The 15,540-nt window shown below is 40.6% G+C and overlaps 1 protein-coding gene across 1 annotated transcript in view; it reads left to right on the top strand.

Moving 5' to 3' along the window:
- Positions 1 to 15,540, top strand: part of xrn2 (5'-3' exoribonuclease 2) — a 44,267-nt gene that overhangs the window by 26,533 nt on the left and 2,194 nt on the right. The window contains exons 27-30 of the mRNA XM_085133082.1: positions 23 to 91; positions 1,216 to 1,344; positions 3,589 to 3,707; positions 12,961 to 13,021. Coding sequence (XP_084989208.1) covers positions 23 to 91; positions 1,216 to 1,344; positions 3,589 to 3,707; positions 12,961 to 13,021 — 378 coding nt within the window. The remainder of the gene's footprint in view (positions 1 to 22; positions 92 to 1,215; positions 1,345 to 3,588; positions 3,708 to 12,960; positions 13,022 to 15,540) is intronic.

Below are 15,540 nucleotides of genomic sequence, written 5' to 3'. Positions count from 1 at the left end.
ATGATTTTAATTTTCTTTTCAGAGTGAAGTTCAAGGATCCCCAGTATCCAGATGGCTTTGTGTTCAAGGCGGTCCTCCTGCCTGGAGCAAAGTAAGGATTTTTCTTCCTTTTTGCATTTATCTCATGAATTCCTGGTTGAACATTAAAGGCTTTATTCATTTCAGGTGCAGAAATAGTTTTTTCGTTTGCCCTTGTAATTCCTAAAGAATACAGCAGTTATTTTTCTTATTGTAACAATTTCATGAAAAGACCAAGACCAAGTACGCGTTGATTCATTTCTCAATAGGTTGTGAATGTCTGATTTGTCTCAGGCTCTCAGCATCCTTTAGGTCAGTTTGTTCCTAGAAATTATATAAATCGTTACAACTAACTACCTTTCTCTGTTTGCAGAAAGGTAGTTAGTTCTATTGAAGTCTATGGAAAAAGGATTTCAGAGCACCGTTAATATATAACCTTAAAAAAACCTTCCAAATTTGGTTTATGATGTGAATCCCCAGTTTCAAGGCTTATTCAGTACAGAATTGGCCTAGTCAGTGTCTTCATATTAAAGGAAGCTCCTGGAAGAAAGCGGGCAGATGTTAACACTGCAGAAAACGATGGAGAAAAGACACAATGATGTTGCAGGACTCAACTGTGCAAGTGCTTTGAGACCTTTGACACTGGGCACTGGAGCTGATCTTGCTCAATCAGCATATACCAGAGTGATGCAGGAAGTCAGAGCCAGGAAGAACACAGAGGCTGTTTTAAAAAGTAAAAAAGAAAACCTTTGCCGACTAAATCCTCCACTTCTGAAGTTCTCCAGCATGACTTGAAACTGTGAAAATGAGAGAACAACACTGTGTCACAGACACAGATTCATCCACTTTTGTCAACAAGAGCGGTAAAAAAGTGTATTTTCAGTTGTGACAGAGGCGGTAAACTCAGGTAGAGAAAAGGAAAAAAATGGGTTTTTTTTTGTTTCTGAAAAATACAGAACTGCACTAAGATCACAATCACAAAGTTTGTAGGTAAAAATACGAGTCCTTCATCAAATACGAGTCCTCCTACAATTCACTGGCAGCATTTCAGTGGTGTTGAGACCTGGATTTTTTTTTTTCCTACAAAGGCGTCACTGATAGATTTGAGGGTTTCAGGTAAACACGATGGGCACCCTTCCCTCTCTCATATATGTCAATAAAAGGAAACCCTTTTCACATCATAATGCTGTCTTTCAGGATTCCCAGTAAGGTTCTGAAACCCGAGGACTGGGTGAGAGGGAACGGGCAATCTTGGAGGCCTCAGCTGGGTTTCAACCCAAACAGGCAGCAGGCTCACCTGGACCAGTCTGGCTTCAGGGCTCTGGGGTATGTTCATATTTACATTTTTAATATAATCAATGTTACCACCATGAATTTCGAGTGAAAATGGTTCAGACTTTTTCCATTCTCACATTCACCTCAGTCAGGCAAATCAGGACTGCTGTTGGGTCGTTTGTTTACATTTCCTAACAGGCCCCGGTTAGTCCAGAAATCGGTAGGTGTGAGGAGAACAGCTGTACAGTGCTGCATTCCTTATTCATATATGATGAGAATCTCAGTCAGGATAATGGAGGCCCTCTACACTCCAGGGATACATCTCCCCAGACCACAGACCCACTGCCAAACTGGTCATGCTGGGGGATGTTGCGGCTGGTATAATGTTCACAATGGCATCTCCCAGCTTTTTCACGTTTTACGTGTGTTCATTGTGAACTTGCTCTCAATTACAAAGAGAATGGGGCAGTAGTGGTGGACCTGTCAGTTATGCCACCCTCAGGGAGTCTGTTCCTGGCCATCATGTTGCAGGGCTCTTCCTGTTCCTCCGTACAGAGACGAGCAAGATACAGTCCTGCTCTCCTGATATTTCCTTTCCACTTTTGAGACTGTGCTGAGAGACACAGCAAACCTGGAGCTGGACTGTCTGTGCGACCTGAATGAGCCTGAATTCTCCCAGAACTGATGAGGACATTAGCAAAAAGCAAATTGGAGAAAAATGGGTCAGGAGAGATGAGGAGAGAGCAATGGTTTACCTGGAGTTACACAGGTTTTGTATTATACTGTGATGAAAGGGTTTTTTTGTTTGTTTGTTTTTTACAAGCAGTGCATAACCATATCTTTGTTACAGAGTATTTTCCATGCTTCTATTTTGAACAGCAAACAGTGATGCCTTTTTAATATAACTTTGCATCCTGAAACTTTTGTCATGGTTCATCGATGGTTTGATCAACTTCGGTAAATACACCTGTCTCTGAAGCTCCTCGCTCTGTGTGATGAGATCATTTTAAAGCATCCAAGTCTGTCTGCCGTGACTCAGTACAGTAGTTTTAAGTATTTTTAAAAACAAAGATGTATTTAAATGTTTACTGCCTCCCCCCCACAGTGGCCCCCATTAACCAGCCATCCTTGATTATGATCTAGGCTCTCTTCACCACACATTGATATTATCATTAAGGAAATGTGAATAATTGAACATCTGGCACGGCCCAACTGTGGGAATTAATTATGCACAGATTTGAAGAAACATAATGTATTCCTTTTTTCCCCCCCGCTAAAGTAAGTCGTTAATTCAGTGATTCGGGCCGTTATGTGCCTTGATGGGACCACACGGGCAGGTGCGCGCAGGATGGCGAGCAGGAAAACCTGAAGGAAATGAATTTTTTTATTGCTTTGATTTTTAAATTGTGCAGTTATGGGTGTGTGTGTTCAGTTTAGGAAGAGGCCAGAGGTCATATGACATTTCTGGTAGGACACAGGCTCTTGTGTGGAAAAAGGCCGGGCAGAACAGCTCACTGAATCATTTAACCCTTATGTGTTAAGTGCTTTGGTTTGGTTTGTTTGCAAAATACAACAACAACCTCACCAAATGCCACAACTGTCACACTGACTCATCAAAACTGGACAACAGAAAACTTGGGGGGGAAAAAAGTTGCCTGGTCTGATGAGTCTCAATTTCTCCTGCCACATTCAGATAGTGACATCAGAATTTGGCATAAACAGCATAAAAGCATGGGTCCATCCTGCCTGGTATCAACAGGTCAGACTGCTGCTGGAGTAATGGTGTGAGGAATTTATTGGTACAGCAAAGCCGGACTTGTTCAGTAACTGTTCGATGCTGTCATTTTAATATGGACCAAAACCTCTGAGCAACGTTTTCGGCACCTTGTTGAATCTGTGCCACAAAGAACTAAGATGGTTCTGACAGCAAAAGGGGATCCAACCTGGTACTATGAAAAGTGTGCCGAGGTAGGGTGGCCAGTGAGTGTATGGTGGAAAGTTTAAAAGTAATTCAATGTTACTCTGGCATTTGCTCTTCTATCTTCTATCCTGCATTTAAATAAAAAACAGTGTTATCAAACATAATTGATGAGTAATGCTAAGACTAAAAAGCTGAAAGCAGCAATCTTCTTCCTTTGTTTTATATTCAGCATATTCAGACCATTTTTACCCACTTCAGTCTCCAGACACTGCCCAGACATTAAGGTTAATACCGGGTGTGTGTAAAGGTTACAATGGAACTTTCTTTATTTTTAAATTAGTTTTTAACGTCATAGCTTCTTCTTCTCTCTTCAGCCACAATCTGAACAGAAGCCAACAAGGTGGAGGACAATACAGCAGCACTCCACCGCCAAGCAGCTACAACCAAGGAGGCTACCGACCTTCACACAGCGGTGGCCACCAGTCTTTTCAACGTAAGACACACACACAAACACACACTGATGTAATGCAAGGCCTTATTTTTGCTCTACTCAGTGTTTAACCGAACATTTTTCTTTGTTCAGAAACCAGTAAAGATTTTTTTAGTGGTCTTTAACAATAAAAAAAGGATCCACAATGAATTTTACAGAAACAAGGGTTAGCGCATTAGCATTAGCAACCCCACCAGCAAACATCCATTTAACTTTGTCTCACAGTTTTTGTCAAAGCCTCACAAGTTTGAAAACCGCAGCCCTAACCTTAAGCCCCCTGAATCATCTTTAAAGCTCCCTCGATTGGCCACTATCTTAAAAAAAATGTCCTCAATTTGAAGATGGAACATTTCTGGTTCATAAATAGTTCACAAAATTCAGTTTGATTCAGAATGATGTATTTAAGGCTGTTTGCATCAATATAAAAGCAAATAAAATTGTAGATGAGCGTTTAATTAAAATTTATTCCATACCAGGGAGCCAGAAAGACTCTCATTTTACAATTTAACAATCCAAGGCCTCAAAAAAGCAACTGTGTAGGCCGACGAAAGAGCCAGTCCTGCAGTAAGTCCTCTTTTAAGTAAAACAGTGTGAGATGCATTACACTCAAGACTCTAACGTGTTCATGGATTGGGGACATGCTGTTTCATAGTCCAGCATTCCTGCTTCGTCCTGTCCTATCCTGTTACCATTAATTTGATTAATTTGAAAAATAATAATTACAATATTTTAGACTTAGAAATAAAGACAAAAATCTTCATGGCTCTTTTTTTTCTTTATTAAAATTCTCGACAAATCCAAAGCATCCTGGAAAGTTTGGTCAAATGTGACTTTACCAAAGGATTAAAGTGATTTTAGTAATTTAAAAGTGATCTTGGAGCATTTTAAAATTTTCAGTCTTTATTTTCATTTTTCAGATTAATTTTGGATTCATTCTAATTAAGAAAGTGCAAATATTTTTCAAGTGTAGTTTTTTTAAAACGTTTCTTTATCCCTTCTCTACACAAATAAACAACAATTTTCTAATCTAAAAATTAAAAGTATTTACATCTGAGTTTACCACACTGAGAGTAAATCTGACAACACACTCAGATCAAAGTTTGTTCAAAAGTAAGTGGACCTCATCAAACTGCTGCTGTAAGGCCACTGATGAGCGTTTGAAATTGGGTGAATTGTTGAGTTTGCTGCTGTAACCTTGAGCTCAAAAAATCAATTGAGATGTTTTGGTTTAATGCACCCCCCACCAACAGTACCTGGTCCATTAAATTCAGTAAAAACTTTCTTTTGGCGTTCCTCTCTGGAATGCTCTCTTTTTCTTTGCACATTCTGACGGCCTTGCTTTTCATGACAGAGCGTAAAGCTTTCATCACGAGGCTTTGACATTCACGTGTTATTCTAAATATTTTTATCCCTTTAGCAGAGACGAAGAAAAGCTAAAATATTCAGCAAAAGGTAAAATGCCTCTTCAGGTGGATTTCAAAGAACTGTAGTCATGTTAAAAAGGAAGTGTGACCTCTTTAAGTTGTAAGATTTTACATATCCAGTCTGTTAAATATATCATACGTCTCATCTGTAGACCTTAGATGAACAACAGCACATGACAGATCACACCAGAAGCAGTGTGTTTGAATCTTAGCAGAGTGATCTGAACAAAAAACAAGACTTATGGTCTGATGTCCTTTGGCCTGCAAATACCTCACACCAGCTGTCAGCACAGAGGTGTTGATCCGGGCACCTTGCAGTCATTGAGGCGACTTTGAACTTCTCTGTATACCAAAGTATTTTAGAGTCAAATGTGAGGCCATCTGCCTGACAGCTGAAGCTTGGTCAGAACTAGGTCGTGCACGAGGTGTTTCTACAAGCTGCTTAATCATGGGGTGGAATTTGTTTTTTACAGACTGCTTCTGCATTTTGGTTTAGTTAAGTGAAAAACAGTGTTAATCTGATGATGTATTGATGATCTTTGTTATGAATTTTGATACATTAAACCATAGAAGTGGAAGAAGTTGTACTTTCTTTTTCCCATTATTATCCATTTTATGCCAGGCACGATTGGCTCTGATATTTTCTAGGTCAGCTGGTGGTTGGTTCTTTCTTTGGTTATGAGCCTTCTTTAAGTGACTTTTTTCTTCTTCAAGTAACGTCTCTGACTATCTTTGATCGCCATCATTATAAATAGTTGTCCCTCAAAGTGGATTAAATGTGTGTATGAAGCCATTTTGAATTTCTTTTTTCAACTGGCAGAAGAAGGCGGCGACTGCTGCGGTGAACCATTCATGTCACGATGATTTAAGCAATTTATTGGTTATTTGTACCACATGGCACAAAAAGGAGGAAGATGCATCTTTTCTAGGTTGTTTTTGAGCGAATCAGCTGTGAATAAAAAAAGTAATTGATCTTAAAAATGACGTCTTAATTTTCCACCGATGGACTGATGTAGTTACTGACTAATCAGGTCACATCTGGAACGGACACCGTTGCCATTTCACTCTGAGGAAATTGGGCGCTGCAGCTGCCAAACGGAGACACAAATAATTGTGTTATATGATTATGTTCATCACATGCAGTTGAACAGCTCGTCACATATGGAGGCAGAATCCGTCTCCCAGTTCCTAATCACGGTCTGTGCTCGGCCTCGGCCCTGGCCCCGCGGTCCTCTGCCAGCTCTCCTCCAGTTTGACTTTGATGTGCCAATTTGCAAGTAGATGAATAATCTCATCTGCCCACTGATGGCGTGCGGGGGAGTCTCGGCTATTCTGGTGGCACTTGATGCAAATGGGGGGCTTTTGGCTCCTCCGGATTGCGGCAGCACCTCCCTTGGCCTCTGTTGCTCGTTCTTAGTGTTAAACTTGCCAATTAGCAGCCCGGGATGTTCACCACCCCCAGCTCTATATTTGTCCTATCATTCACGGAGAAATTATTTCAATAAAAGGGAATCATTTTAAATCCTGCTCGTCCGGTTCTGGTGACACAGGATGATTTTTATTTTATCAGCTTGAAGTACCTGAAATAGAATATGTCATTGACAAAGGTAGCGTTTATATTTTATTCGATTTTTACATTTTCTTTTTTCCTCCTGAAGTTTTAAAGCTTTTCTGTGCTCAGTTTTGAATTAATGCGGGTGTGTTAATCTCAGTTTCACTAAAGACCAATCTGCAAATGTACTGCTCATTTAAAAAAAAAGTTAATGGCACACTCGATCATGGTATCACACAGAGTCAGCTAAACTTCAGGGGGGTATCGATATGTCACGTTATGAAACACAAACCATTGTGAATTTATTTCACCTTCTTTGGCTCCCTTGCAGTGAAATTCTGTGTCCTGCTCACTGATGGTGGTGTGACACAGTATCTGCAGCCCATGCAGGTTGCACAGGGACTCCAGCTCCTCCAGGATGGGGGCGCATCCTTAAATGCTATTTGTGAAGGTTTGCTGTGTCTGTCAGCACAGCATCAAGAATGTGAGGAGATACTAGGAAAGTGGGCGTTACATGATGAGAGCTGGACAGGGCACTGTCAGAGCTCTACAAAATTACTTCCAGCATGTTTCTGACAAAACTGTCAGAGTCAGACTCCTTGAGTGAGGCACCAGGGCCTCACATCCTTTAGTGGGACCGACACTCAGAGCCCAGCACCGTGGAGCTCAATTGGCATTTGCTCAAGAACACCAGAACAGGCAGATCCACCGATGGCGCCTAGAGCACATGTCACAAATGCCACACTGTCTGCAGACGTTTTGATATCTGTGATAATGCGTCAGATTGACTCCGTCCCTGACCGCAGAGATCTAAGTTGCAACATGATTGTCGAATTGCCAGAGTTAATTCTTGAAGGACTTCGACACGATTTCATATGTGTGCCAGTGTGTAGCTGATATTCTTTGAAAACCGAGGTTGACTGACTGTGAGTGGATGGACGATCTTCTGGTTATGTTCCATTTAGATGTTTTCAGTCCCTTGCCTCAGGTGAAATTGGCTGCCTTCAGTGTTAGCTCACCTTTTGTGCTATTCTGTGTTGACTGGCTTGCTTATATCTAGACCTGCAAAGTTTATTGAGCACCTGAAGTGATTCCAGCATAAAATGTGCTCTGAGTTTCATCTGTGTGGAGCAAAATAAGATTTGTATATAAAGTGTGGATTTTTTTTCTTTCATAAGAGGTGATTAAATTATTTGTTCATCTCTTCTGATTCTTTTTAACTTTTATGGTAAAAACTGAACATGGTCCAGTTCTAATATCAGCGACTCCTGGAATGCGATTATCCACACAAGTAGGCCTTATTCTGCACCAGGAGGCCAGAGGCTTGCTTTTGTCCTGGTAACACTTTCTCAGGGCCAATCCTCTGCTCGCCCAGTAATCACTGCAGGCTTTGCTGGGCTTTTGTGTGGTGGCTTTGCTTGGTTGCTGATTAGTGTTGTGGGAGACCGGGGGCCGATAATGAGACTGTCGAGTGGCTCCGCTGGACACTGGCCCCCTCTGATAAAAGCATCCGGGAGGCTCCAGTGCCATTGGGTGTGTGATGCGCTCTGAAGAGGGTTGAAACCAAAGTTAACTTGCCCCTTTGACGACGTGGCTACCTCCTGCGGTGATGTGTCAACACGCAGCCTCTGAAACATGCTGCTGAGCTTTGTGTGCCACAGCCAAACCAGCTGGTGTTTAATAACCAGCCAGGGGAGTCTCTGCTGGTGGCCATTATTGTCTTGACATGCAGTGACACCAAATTTTAACCAGAGCAGCAAAGTAACTGTTTGATCCAGCAGCCACAGTGGCCGATAAGCCTCCCAAAGTCCACTTCAGAGTAGCAGCTACACATAATGGCTGCTCACACAGGCTGGTGGATCGACAGTCATTGGATTTTATGTGGCCTCGAGTATTTTTGTTCTTTATGTTTCTCTAAAGGTTTTCGAGTTGTGGTGGAGAACATTTTTATGTAAACAAAATTATTATTATTATTATTATTATTGTTATTATTAACGAAGATTAGCTTTATGTCCACTTTAACGTAAATTCTGTAACCTCAGAAATGTAGGTGTAAAAACCTGTTTGCATTTTCACACATGCACTCCAGATATGAACTTTAGTAGTCATTAGTAGTCATCCGAGAGACGGTGCACGTTGGCCCAGATGCTAAATTGTCATTAAGGTTATTGTCAGGTGAATTCTGTGGTACATGTGATAGATGGCACATGTGATAGATGACCTGATGGTAATGAAGAACTCTCTGAACTTGCATTGTTTCTAATGGCCAGCTGGGGCGACTCCTGTGGCTGGGAAAAGACTCAAGGTAGTCTATTGGGAAAATAGACCCAGGCTTTTTAAAATCACCATTACACCTTCGATGTCTGCAAATCCACTATGGTCTGCTTGGGTCCCAGTGACGTAATTTGCCATCTGGTGGTTAGCATGAGAGTTCATCATGACGTCCATGTTCTTGCCTGTTTTTTGTGACCACATGAAGCTCCCAGGCTCCTGACTTCAAGCGGACTTTAAAGACATATAACAAGAATGACTGCTCAGCCGTCCACAGTCAGAACCTGCCCCCCGTGATGGAAACGGCTGTTTTTCTCAAAAATACATTTACTCCTTATTGAGTAAGTTATTCCTTGTAAGCACAAACTATAATAAAAAAAAACCCACTGAGGTTGCAGAGGCCGTGTGACATAGCCAGAGCAACCGGTGGTATAATCGTGAAACAAAAAGGACTTAAAACAAACTAGTGAAAATCACGTATCCCAAACAGACAAAATAAAATACAGATCATTTGAAATTCATCTACTCATGTAGTAGTAAGCTAATGGTATGATTGCAGTTCTGGCTGGATTTTAACCAGAGCGTCACAAATCTGCTTGAAACTGTCAATAACAAGTTTTATTCTAATTTTTCTACCAGTTATATAACATTTTGTGGCATCTTTCCTTGACGTATTGGTGAATGTATAAATTACCAGGTCCTCATGATTCTGCAATTATGTCTGTCCCAGTAAAATGCTCTTATTCTAATTCCAGCCATGTCGCAGTCATTTGTCTTTTTTTTTTCTTTCTTCTGAAATTACCTCTCGGTTTGTGGAGCAGCAGCAGGAGCAGGTTGCTAAAGTTTTGTCCAACTAATAGAAAAGTTACTGTCCTCCTTCTGGGATCTGAGTCAACTAGTCGCTGAACTAATTGAAGCGATGTGGAGAGAGACGTTTAGTTGTTTAGCGCGCTTGTAATCCCTGCATTAATACAGTGGACACAGCGCGTTTTAAGGATTTAAAGCGTAATCCTTTGTTGGCTTTTGTCCGGCGCAGACTGGAAGTCTATACACTTTCAGATCATTGTTAATTAAGGAGATTGACAGGTGTCCACTTGTAATTCTCTCTTTTGAATCATCACTGGTGATGGGGGGGGGAAGCCAGAGGGTTGTGGAGTTATAATTGGAGCCCAACTGGGTGGTCCACTTAAAGTTTGTTGGTGGAGGAGATAATCAAACATGAAAACTGAATGACAAAAACAAAATAAGAATGTGTCAGCAGCAGTCTGCCTGCTTGCTGCTAATTGTGTGTTTTACTGCTTTTTGCTGTGGTCAGCAGAGAACGGCTGCAGGATTTCCCACTTGCCTTTAGTTGATCAGGTGATTCTGATTAATTTGTTTGTTTGTTTGTTTGTTTTTATCTGCATCAGTTGGCTGGAGATCTTATCAGCATCCCAAACTCAGGATTTCTATCTGATTGCCAGACATCCCCCAGTATTGTCAGGCAGATTTTATTTATTCTACTAAACCAACAGGAAGTTTTCAGTGGCAGATTATTGTCCTGTTGTGATCCTAAAGTGGGTACTAACATGTCTGGAATTTAGAGTTTACAAATTAGTGTCATTTTAAATATTTGAGGTGCTTTGAAGTTAAAATTTAAACACAATGATTAAAACTAGCAAAAAGAGTCTGGTTTGGTGCTGCTCAGAACTTTGCAGACCCACATCTATATTTTGGAAAAATATGTGCAGAAGATGGTAACGCCAGCTACTCGCATGCCTGTTAGTGTAGTTGTTGCTTATGTAGCTTTGCCCCAATGCAGTGTCATAATCTTTTTTGCAATGTTTGATTCTTTGAGTGTTTTCCTCTTTGTCTTTATCTCCACTGATTCACTTCTCCTGTATTTTTCAAGCCAACCTTTGAACCAATGACCGTGTCAATACCTTGAGGCTACATTCTCTTGGCTTTTTGAAGCCTCTCCATTGGCCTTATTAACATAATTCCTCACTCTGTTTAGCCAAAGAGCTACAGAAACTGATGCTACTGTCCATGTAAGATTTTAAGTTAATCTCTCCATCACACTGCGATTGACTCGGCGGTGTTTTAAACTACATGCTGATGTCAGCATGTTAGTGGGGTCACAGTGACGGCGCTATTGAATGCTGACATTAGTTTTAATGCTAATTAGCCAAACTTATAGAAGATATTGGAGAGAATGCCTTCTGCTTATGAGACCTTATGACTGGACTTGGTCTTTCAGGTCATCTGGAAATTGAGGTCAACTCGTCATGTGGTTTTTATTGCTGAAAACTAATTTTAATAGGTTCACTTTTCCTTTGTCTTTCTCGGTTGTCTTTGTCTTTGTTTACATCTGAAATGTGTATAAAAGTGTGTATGTTGGATGGTGTGACTCTGCATCTGTATACTGGAACATGTCTACTTAATGTGTGGTTTGAATCTAATTGTGAAGCCCTTTGTAAATGTGTTTTCAAAAATGTCTTACAAGTTGTTGTTATGAATGTTATTATTGCTATTGTTATTACTGTTATGTCGTAAACCAGAGAAACCTATTACTGACTAGTTTGTTATATGTAACTTGTACCAAGAAGTGTAAAGAGGACTAAAGGAAAACAGTTTAAGACATAGTTGCCATCACACATTTTATTTCCTTTTAAATTAGCCTCAATAAAGCCCAAAAATGAAATGTACAGCTGTTAGGGGATAAACTGCATCACTTTCATAGCTCAGAGTGTTTCAGGGGTTCTACAGAGAAAACATGCACAAAAAATGTCAGGGTCCACCAACATCCTCCTCCAACAGATCCTCACTTTGCTCCTGGATGTGTGAAGTATTAACAGTAGCTTAGGTTTTTGTCACCCAGCAATGAGGTTTTAGCCAAATTCATATCAGCAACGTTGTATCAAACCCATACGTTTTTAAGTTTTAGCATCATTTATTCAAATGCAGTCGGTATTTTGTGCTGATTGCATGCTGAGAAAAACAGGAAAGCTTCTTTCAAACAAGGTTAACACAGGTTCGCCGTCTTTACGATGCAGACTGAGCATGTCAAATTATTAATGCAGGCGTTCGGTCACATCACTGAGCCTGTTTATGAACAAATATTAATGCCCCCACTCTCATCTAATACCCACACTCTTCCACCCAGACACTCCTGCGAACTCATCCCAGTCCATAATTTTTTCTTTACTCCGACTTTAAAGCTTCCAGGTTTGTAAACGTGAGCCTCTGGGTCCTTTTTCACAGCACCCTTCACCCACCCCGGGGCTGAGCCACTCAGCAGGCCTGCCCCTATAAACAAACAGCCCCACGGCTCGCAGCTGGCCATCGCCTTGGCAACAGTGAATCTGGAAGAAGCCGTTCCCTTTTTTTTTTCTTTTTTTTAAAAAATTTTTTAAAGTGTGTCTTTGTGAAGGGCTTGCAGCGATGGAACCAGGGTACTTGAGGCGTCGACAATGCTGCCGGCTGAATGCTTATTTCATTTTCTGAACAAAAAATGCAAATGTGGTGCTCCCGCTCCCTCCTCGCATGCGTCTCCCCTCTCCACTCTTCCAGAGCCCAGTGTGATTCGACGTTTGTAAAATCCTAATTTTATCATAGAAACTGATTCGTTCTGTGTGCAGGACAGAAATGAAGGAGTTAGTATTTTTTTTTCTTTTTTTGGTTAAATTCTGTTTCTTTATTTTGTTTTTTTAATCTCTGGGGATTAAGCAGGCATCAGGCGGGTTAATTAGCATCCACGTTTAATGTCAAAGCCTTCTGCATTTGGCTTTTAAACAGTCAAACTGAAGGATTCTCTCAGGTTTCATAACAGTTTAACTCAGTGAAAGTCGCCCGTTGATGTGAATCTGACACATTTTATCATTTAAACTGAATCACAAAAGCACACCAAACACCACCTCCTCGCTGCTTAGTTGTACGTTGAGTTAAAGGCCTTCAGATGCAGCTCACTGAAGCTTCTTAAAAAGATTTGAGCAGAACCACTCACAAGCACGTCTTTTGTTCCCTGCAGATTCCAGGCAGAACAGTCTGATGGGAGCGCCTCCCTCCTTCCACCAGCCCCAGTTTCCAAGGTGAGTGTGCTCTTTGTGAACCTGCATTAACTGGTTTTCGTGGGAAGTAAAGTTCGCACTTAACATGCTAACTTCACCTGTGTCGATGGATACGAGCAGCTTTTTGTGGTGGTTTGTCCTGGACTTTGTCCTCCACTCGTCTCTAATGTTCCTCAGATTTGTGTGTTTTATTGGTGCGAGTCATGTCCAGGCCTGTGTGGTCTCCACATTTCCAGCCTTTCCGCTCTGCCTTCCCTCCGTTGGGGGGCTCTGTCCGAATTAAGATTTTTTTCTTGTCGCTCTAAAACAAATTTCTCTCGAGGAGGTTTGTGCAACTTAATGAGGCATCACTAATGCTGTTGGCGACCGCGGCGTTTCCCTGCGCCTCGGCCTGGCCCGCACAGACTGGCTATTGATTCTGGCTCCAGACCTCTCCAAAGTCCTAATCAGGTTCTCTCGTTCAACTTTTCAGGCCTATTGTGGCTCCGTGTCACCTCAGGTCAGTAGTTATTAGCGGCGACTGAAAACAGTTTCTTTAACTACTCAGGACAGGACCAAATGAAATGCAGGAGGAACTTGGAGAGAGGGGATTATGGATTCCAGAGCTTGGTTAAGTCCACCGCTGGCCAGAGTGTGACATGGTTCAGTAATGAGGGATGGGGCTGGCGCTCTGTTTCTGCTCTTCATTGTTCCTCAGAAGAGACTTTAATATCGCCGCTGGATCGGCACATTGTCCGGTGGCCGTTTGGAGGGCCGCAGCGTACTAGCTCTGCACTCGGTCCCACAGACGCAGCGCGGCCGCCTCAAGTCAGGAGTGAGGGCGACTCGGGCCATATGGGAATATGGTTCATTTCATTTCATGTGCATCGATGCTAAGTCGTCTCTGAGGAGAGACCGTTTTGACTCTTTGACAGCTCGATCCCTCGGTAAACTCGAGTCGATGGGGATTTTAAGGAGGCCACTTCAAAGCAGAATTGGAAACTGACTTTTTGGATCAGTCGGGTGGAAATTCTCCAAACATGAATTAATCTTAACTTCTTAAGTTTATGAAGTTGGCCAAATTATTTTTTTCTCCTCATTTTAATGAATAAAAGATTCAGACTGCTGCAAAGAATACACAGGTTGTCCTTTTGTGGTTTTCATTTATTGCTTTAATCAAACAATGTGCAGATAAAACAGGTTCTCGATCAGTAAGTGAAAAATGGACTAAAATGTCCTGCTTCTCGTCTTTTTGTCTGCAGGTTCACACAAATACACGTTTACTAATAAAAGGCTTTAAACTGTTCAGAAGGTTTTGTCAGAATTTGAAGCCCACAGCGATGCTGCTTTTACTCCCTCCACACTTTTGTAAATTGTAAAGCCACTGCATCATTCAGCTATTTATGGAACAGGACGGCTCGGCGCTCTGATTCAGGAGGCCAAACCAGCAGGAAATTAGAGTCTGTGTTAACCCAGTGCACATACAGCGGTGACTGATTTTAGACTGCTGTAATTAGTGAGTGTAAGTGGACGGCTATCAGCCGAACACCTGAAAATAAGTCGTAATAATTCTGTGGATTCTTTTTTAATTTAACTCATGATTTTAGGCTGTTTTGTTAATATGATATAAAACCCAGTGGTTGAAGCTCATGTAAAAAATTTATAATAATTCTTAAAAGTACTTTAAACACAGCACATCTTGAGTGTAAATACTATAATAAAATAGTATATTTTCGTTTATGTCAATCACACAACTTTTGGTTTGTAAATTTAATTTTAATGTGGTATTAAGGGTATTTAAATATTACGTTTACTACTTTTTTGTTATGTAAAAACAAAAAACATAATGTGTTTAAAAGCCCCAAGAAAGGAAAGGAAAAATGAAAATGATTCTGTTTAATTGGTTATGATTGCTTATTCTTGTCTAGTTAATGAGTTCAAATTCTTTTGTGTGATGTTACTATAATATTGAAGTTTGGGGTATTTAATATACAGGGAAATGTTACAAATGTTCTGCTGAAGGTGCCGAAAAAGAACAATTTCTGCTATGAAACTTGATTAATGAAGATCTTACAAATAAGGAAGTGGAGTGTTTGTTCACTTAGTCAAAATTTTAAAGTTTTAAGAAAAACTTATTATTGTTATTATTGTAATTCTTGTTATTATGGTTATTATTATTATATTCTTTTTGTCCAAATTAGGAAAAACTATTATGTCTTATTAAACAAAAATGATATAAAATGTGTTAATAGGGATGCACTGATCATGATATTGGTGATTTTTAAATTGTGATTAAATGTCATCTTCTCATGCCAAACATTCTGTTTATTTTAGTTCTTGTGTATTTGTATTGTTTTTACAGTGTCAGTAAAATAAATTACTCTTCATTATAACAAAAAAACTGAACACTTGAAAGTTTTCCATCTCTTTCAGGTCATTTTTAAACTTTTTAAACAAATGTAATTAAACCGTCAGGTGAATATTTCTGCCCTCCAACACTGGCTAGAGGCAGATATTTGGTTTATCGGTGCATCTGTGTTTTTAAAGGAGTCCTTATTGTT

This window comes from Neolamprologus multifasciatus, chromosome 15 (assembly GCF_963576455.1).
Source record: "Neolamprologus multifasciatus chromosome 15, fNeoMul1.2, whole genome shotgun sequence".
Classification (NCBI taxonomy): domain Eukaryota; kingdom Metazoa; phylum Chordata; class Actinopteri; order Cichliformes; family Cichlidae; genus Neolamprologus; species Neolamprologus multifasciatus.
The sequence above is the reverse complement of the archived record's forward strand: the minus strand, read 5'-3'. Positions and strand labels throughout refer to the sequence as shown.